The 7,442-nt window shown below is 34.9% G+C and overlaps 1 protein-coding gene and 1 long non-coding RNA gene across 10 annotated transcripts in view; both read left to right on the forward strand.

Annotated features, from left to right (window-relative positions):
- Positions 1–7,442, forward strand: part of LOC115219269 (probable serine/threonine-protein kinase nek3) — a 102,035-nt gene that overhangs the window by 74,871 nt on the left and 19,722 nt on the right. For 6 of the 9 annotated variants that reach the window (XR_005001808.1, XM_036508662.1, XM_036508663.1 and 3 more), the window contains one exon: positions 1,545–1,742. Coding sequence is in view for 8 of the 9 variants with exons in the window: in XM_036508662.1 (XP_036364555.1) it covers positions 1,545–1,742 (198 nt within the window). In the remaining variant the exon portion in view is untranslated. Of the gene's footprint in view, positions 1–1,544; positions 1,743–2,693; positions 2,754–7,442 lie in introns of all 9 variants that reach the window. The other 3 variants (XM_036508667.1, XM_036508666.1, XM_036508665.1) reach the window with 1 other exon arrangement.
- On the forward strand, positions 2,760–3,860 carry LOC118765897. Its single transcript, XR_005001811.1, has 2 exons — positions 2,760–3,132; positions 3,579–3,860. It is a non-coding gene; the product is annotated as an uncharacterized LOC118765897 (long non-coding RNA).

The following is a 7,442-nucleotide window of genomic DNA, read 5'->3' on the forward strand; positions in this document are numbered from 1 at the left end:
CAATTTAAACGACGTTCCCTTCCACAATGCTACATATAAGCCTCAACATATACACCGGAGATACACTTACACATCCGTGCGGATGGGTGAGAGTATACATTAAGTGTAGTGATGGGGCTCCCATTTCTAAACAATTAGTACCTGTGTGGTAGTCTCCATGTGTATATTCACGCACGGGTATAAATGCAGGGGGTACACGCTCACTTCATTTGCGTGTACCCCTCACATGTACATATGCATACTATTTTGGCTCGATATATGCAACAATGTAATCGCGCCCGTGTGTGTGGCATCACTGGTTGTGCAATTCACCCATCTGGGTGTGAGTGGGTGTAAACGTATCGCTGTGGAGGTCGAGCTTGATACGTATATATTAGTGTGTATTAGGGGTTGTACGTACTAATTATGTGCATGTGCTTCACGCACTTGCGTCCATGTATGGATGAATATATTGGGATTACTATGTGGGTGTAAATAGGGTATGGGGGGGAGTTTTGTCATTGTATGGGTGTGGGTTTCATTTGTGATGGTGGTTAGTTGGTGATTATTAGTATGTTCTGTATATTTGGGTTAGTTATGTATTATTCTAGTGTGTATAATTGTATACATATAATTGGTGTGAATGGGATTACTCCCATTTTTGGGGATGTATGTGTTTATTTATCCATGTGGGGCGGGAGTGGCCGTTAGGTGCATATGCTGAGGCTCGTGGTAATTTGTCTATATTTTCGATATGGATTATATATAGGTTATATATGGATTATATACTTATATTTTTTCATTTATACTTTAATTATTTAAATTATTATTTTATATTTTAAAATTTTGATTTTTTAGATTGGAAGTCCACCTGAAGATTGTCGATCAGACAAGAAACGATTGTAGTGGCGGTTTTTTTGACTATTTATTAAAATTTTATGTATTGATTAAGTCTTTCCTTGTTTGTTTTGCAAAATAGTGGTTTTGTCTCTAATAATATTTTATATATATATATATATATATATACAGGAGTGGCTGTGAGGTAAGTAGCTTGTTTACCAACCACATGGTTCCGGGTTCAGTCCCACTGCGTGGCACCTTGGGCAAGTGTCTTCTACTATAGCCTCGGGCCGACCAAAGCCTTGTGAGTGAATTTGGTAGACGGAAACTGAAAGAAGCCTGTCGTATATATGTATATATATATGTGTGCATGTATGTTTGTGTGTCTGTGTTTGTCCCCCCCCCCCCCCAACATCACTTGACAACTGATGCTGGTGTGTTTACATCCCCATAACTTAGCGGTTCGGCAAAAAAGAGACCGATAAAATAAGTACTGGGCTTACAAAGAATAAGTCCCGTGGTCAAGTTGCTCGACTAAAAGACGGTGCTCCAGCATGGCCACAGTCAAATGACTGAAACAAGTAAAAGAGTAAGAGTATATAGTGAGTGGTAGGTAGAGGAGGAGTACAGTGGGAGCAGGTGACAGCCAAGAAGGTTTGAGGAGGAGGAGGAGGAGGTGAAATCGAGATGTTGTTGTAGCGTATTTATTGTTCCTTTACTTTTAGGCTCAGCAAGAAGTGACAGTTCTAAAGTGGGTCAACAACGATTGGCTTTGGGGAAGGATAGGTGACAAAACCGGAAATCTGCCAGCTAATTTCGTGGACTTTGTTGCAGACAACAGTTTTGAGGAAAACCTAGAACCCATTGATAACCTAGAACCCATTGAGCCCTTAATGAATCCACCAGCCCCTTCAACTGATACGGTTAGTATATTATCTCAGTTTTAATCCTTATTTCTGTATAACTGTGTGTACATGTCAGAACAGCTGCTAAATAAATCATCAGATATAGAATACAGAATTACTCATCAATTTGATTAGTTTTAATCCACCACCAAGTCATTTTCTCTCTCTCTCTCTCCCTCTCTCTCTCTCTCTATCTATCTATCTCTCTCCCTCTCTCTATCTCTCTCTAATTTGTTTTCTGCTTAACTGTGTCACTTTTGGCGTTGTTTGTGTCCAGATGGCCAGGCAAGAATCCATTTCATCTCATTCTTCAGATAAAACATTTAATTCAACTTTGAGGGTTCGTTCCTCAAAGACAGTGCTATCATGGTTTGGGCCAGGATAGCTAAAACTAACTAAAACATTAAATATATGTCACTTTCTCAAAAGTATTAATCTGATGTCAAACAAATTATTGCTACTTTAATTTTAATTAGTATTTTTATATCAAAATGTTACATATCTATCTATCTATATATTATAAATTAAATTAGAGATAAAACCACTATTAGGCAACTCAAACAGTGATAGACATAAATCAAAACATAAAAAACAAAAAATAAATATAATTAATATATGTAATATATATATATAAAATTTTAAATTTAAATTATTTAAATTTTAAATTTTTAAATTAAAAAAAAATTTTTTTTAACTAACCAAAAAGTATAAAAAAGTTATAGAAAAATATAAAAGATAATTTTTCAAGCAGATTATTTCTCTAAAGTAGCTATTTAGGATTTAAAATAACTGTTAAATTGGATCAAATAAGGCAACTCCTTTTCTAAAATCAATATTGGCTGAGAGAGAGAGAGGAAGAGAGAGAGAGAGAGAGAGAGAGAGAGAGAGAAAATAACCCAAACAATGTAAACAGTAAAAAGCAATTTTTTATTTTGCAATGCCCCTTTTTAAACCACAACTGAGAAACAGAAACCATCCCTAAACTAAAAAAACACAGCAAAACAAATCTCTAGAACAGCGTAATCCAAGGTAAGGATATTTATCATCTTCAAGCTTGTCTATGAAATATTTTGGCTCCCTAGTATGGTGAAAAACAAGCTGTAGAAGTTGCTTAATGTAGAGGAGCAACACTTAGAAGCTTTATTCAAATCTACCCATATTCAATGCTTCAAAGCTTCTGAATACACCCTTCTCTCCTTAAATCAACACTTAACAAAAATTTACAAAAATTTTGGTAGGCTATATTTATTGTATCTGCTCAAATATATTTCTTCTGGATATGACATTGAACTGCCTCCAGTAGCGAGGCTCCAGTTCAGGAGTTGTGGGGAGCATGGAGTCACCTCTTAATTACCGTTATTCCCAAGTTCATTCCGTCATGTTATGGTCCCATTTATGGGTTAAATATGTTTCCTTATTAGCCACACAGGGCTGCACACAGACGGGACAGATTACAAAGTAGAGCTTTTCTTTTTTGGGGGAAGGAAAAAAAAAGGTGGAGGTAGGTATTCGATCAAAAGGGATTGTAAAAGGGAAAGAAGAAGAAAAGAAAAAAAGGAAAAGAAACAAAAGAAAAAAATGATCAATAGGGATCGTGTATCACAGTGTCATGATGTAAGGTGTAAAGGGGGAAGCAGATAAGGTTTATCTGTGGAAGAAAAGCCTACGGAAAAGACCACGGTAACCTCAGTCAATATTGTTACATGTTACCATATTTGTTTGCAAGTAGGTGGTAACCCTCTGTTTTAAATTTCTGGGTTCATAGGATTATGCTCAAGGTGGCTTCATCATTCATACGTGCCATCCTTGCTACATTCACCCATCTTTTTTTGAAACAATCGCTGGGTTAAATAGATAGTTGTAAGAGTAGATTAAGGCCCTTAACTGTTATGAAAGCAATCAATCTACAAGTAAAAACTCCAAAATGAATAGCCTCTTTCAACATGCCCGAAGCTAGCCTGGATGAATATGGCTGATGAAATTAACATGAAATATGTCCAGTAACAGATTCATAGTATGGAGATAACCATCTCCTGTTGGTGCACATTCTGCTTCCAGTTAGAGATAGAGGGAAGTGAGGATTTAAATATAAGACAAGGTTGTTTATTTTGATCTTTTTATTTTAAATTGTACCATGGCGGTCCCCCAGCATGGCCACAGCTCGTGAGCTGAAACTAGATAAAATAAAATAAATAAAATAAAATATATGAGAAAGACATTCACTTTATAATCACTTAAAATTTCTGGTAAAATTTGTGAATCTGAAAAAATTATATATAAGGTTCTTAGTTTTCTAAGTAGGAATGATTTAAAAAATGAAAAAAGGTTTAGCCTTATACTTTACATATAATAATAAGATCTAAGTGGGTCTCGGCGAATAGGTACTTATGCACATTGTTTGCCTTTCAGACATTCTGTGTAGAATAGATTGTGGGTTATCTTGCCTTTTATACTATTAAACATCTTAGATGTTGCCCATGGAAGGAATTTGGTGAATTTGAATTTAATGTTGCATTGGTTCAAATCTATTGAAGGCATGTTGTGTGTTTATGGATAGGGTTGCTGTTTATTTTGTGGGATCTTTTTGGTTTGGACGGCAGCTTTTTCTAGCGTTGTCATATGAAATGTCACCCATAATTATGACCCTAGTATCGATCTATTGCATTTCAATCTGTTTTAGGGTTAGATTTAGTTAGGGTTAGGAGTGGGGGGAAGGGTATCTTTTTTTCTTCACAAATGTAAATAAACCCAATCTGTTTCTTAAATGAGGAACATATTCATACGGCACATAATGTTATTTACCTCAGTAGATGTCATTGATTGGTTGAAATTGCAGAAATTGAAGAAAAAAAAACAACAAATATTTTACAAACTCTAGAATTTCCTCAATAAAGCCAAGAGAAAAAGATGTTTTATAAACACATTCCACCAGTATACGAAGTTTAAAATTTTTTTAGTTACCTAGAAATTATGTTAAAAACTGCCGTTCAAACCGAAAAGATCCGTTTGTCTGTTATACCATGTTTTACAACCACATCTTAACAGTGGTCACTGTATTTCTTTGCCTTACAATTTTGTTAACTGAGGGATTGAAAGTTAAGGAGTTTTATTAATTATTGCAGTACTTATGGCAAAATATCTAACAACAGTAACCCAGGCTGAGACCATACTGCCCCATTTTTGACCCATCAGAATCAGTCTCTTCACTTTTCTTTATAAATTCTATGCTAAATTATTAGTTACGGTAAACTCCCAGCTTCAAAATCTGATGCTAGAAAAGTATAAAGAAATTGCACCATTGCGAAGGGATGGCACGATATGTTTGGAAAAGAGAAATAAATTAATCATTTTGCAAACAATACGAGCTCCGATATAAACTTAGAGATACTCAGCCTCACTAGTAACAGTGATGATGCACAAAGCCTCCACTACTAAACAGGGATTTAAACAGCTACCTGCTTCAGAACTAATTCATGCTTTTTATCATTCAGTACTTACCATTATGTACTATAGTAATTTTTGTATTTTACAGACAAGAAAGTAAAATTTGAATACAGTGTGAAAATAGTAAAATGATTGGGTGGCGAGCTGGCTAAGGCGGTGAGCTGGCAGAAACGTTAGCACGCCTGGCGAAATGCGTAGCCGTATTTCGTCTGTCGCTACGTTGTGAGTTCAAATTCCGCCGAGGTCGACTTTGCCTTTCATCCTTTCAGGGTCGATAAATTAAGTACCAGTTATGCACTGGAGTCTATGTAATCGACTTAATACCTATGTCTGTCCTTGTTTGTCCCCTCTATGTTTAGCCCCTTGTGGGTAATATAGAAATAGGTATTTACCGTTATAAGTTGCCAGCAGACGGGCAACTTTTTTCCGTCTTATAAGGGTAAATACCCAATCTTATTGCTGTTTTCGCAGTTATACTGCATTTGAAATTTACTTTCTTCTCTGTAAAATACCAAACATATTTGACGCTTCCAAAATTTGTTGGTAATTTTTTGTATTTTATCAGCAGGAAGTGAATAACTATGTACCCTTGTACTGAGGAAGGAGCATAGTCTAACATCTTCGTAATGTTAATTAGTGACATGATTTGACTTTCTCCTTTAAATTTTATTTTATACATTGTTTTATATAATTAGAAATATTAGTAATATAAAAATTGATGATTGAAGTACCTTGTCTGTTTGGTTCTTCACTGAAACAATTTTCATTTCCTGCAGTTAAAATATCTAATTGCTTGTTTGCATTAACCGTTTGTTATTTTTCATTATCATGATGATTTCAATGCCTGGATCTTTTCGGTTTGAACGACAGTTTTTTCTAGCGGTGTCATATGAAATTGTCACCCATATTATGACCCTAGAATCGATCTATTGCATTTCAATCTGTTTTTGGGTTAGGGTTAGGGGTGGGGGAAAGAGTATCATATTTTTCTTCAGAAATGTAAATAAACCCAATCTGTTTCTTAAATGAGGGACATATTCATACGGTACAGAACGTTTTTTACCTCAATGGACGTCATTGATTGGTTGAAATTGCAAAAATTGAAGAAAAAAACCCAACAAATATCTTACAAACTCTAGAATTTTCTCAATAAAGCCAAGAGAAAAAGATGTTTTATAAACACATTCTACCAGTATACGAAGTTCAAAAGTGTTTAGTTACGTGGAAAATATTTTTAAAAACTGCCATTCAAACCGAAAAGATCCCAATGTTTTCCTTTTTTTAATGAAATATTTTTTCATCTTTTTATTTTAACATTTTTTGTTTTCTTTTATTTCTTACTTTTTGTCTTTTTTTGGTGAGAGAGGGTTTTCTGTTTTTGTTAGCTTGCTTCATTGCTTGTTAATCACACACACATCTGTTTGCTTTGCCATGTTATATTTTGTCTTCTTCCTCTGTTTTTAATTACCCTTAGTGGTAATTAAAAAAAATTGGGTTTTTTTTGTATTCTTTTCCTATTTTGATGTGTTATTGTCTTGCTTCCTTTACATGCCATTGTTATGTTATATGCTGTTTACAATGTGATAGTATGTCTTTTATCGAATTATTGTCCATTATTGAATCTGTTACTGTATGCCATTATCTCCTGTGTCACTGGTTGTGTTATAACATGCCAATGTTTATGGAAGATGTCGTTGGCAGACACAGCTTTCTGCTTTCTAATATGTTACAGCATGCTATCTTTTACATTGTGATTTTAACTGCTATGTCAGCTTATGTGTTATCGCTTCCTGTAAACATTTCACATTGTTATAGCTTTTTAACACTTTATGTTAACTGACTGTGGAATGAGTATTTGAGGAATGGCAACAGAGGAGGAATCTCAGTGTTGTAATTGTGATACAGCATGGATTTTTGGTTGAGTATTTGAGGAATGGCAACAGAGGTGGAATATCAATGTTGTAATTGTGATACAGCATGGATTTTTGGTTGAGTGTTTGAGGAATGGCAACAGAGGAGGAATGGCAATGTTGTAATTGTGATACAGCATGGATTTTTGGTTGTCTTTGATATTGCTTTTATATTATTCCTTTGTTGGCAATGTATCTGGATAGACTGAGGTGACTCAAGTTCAAACCGAGTTTGGTCATTTTATTGCATATTTGGCAAGATAATTCTACACCGTTTATTTCACCCATCATCCATTGATAGAGAATAAGTTCTGGGGCTTCTGACAATGTTATCTTTGATAGTCTGGCATCCTATATGGAGGAA

This window comes from Octopus sinensis, linkage group LG14, assembly GCF_006345805.1.
Source record: "Octopus sinensis linkage group LG14, ASM634580v1, whole genome shotgun sequence".
NCBI classification, from domain to species: Eukaryota; Metazoa; Mollusca; class Cephalopoda; order Octopoda; family Octopodidae; genus Octopus; species Octopus sinensis.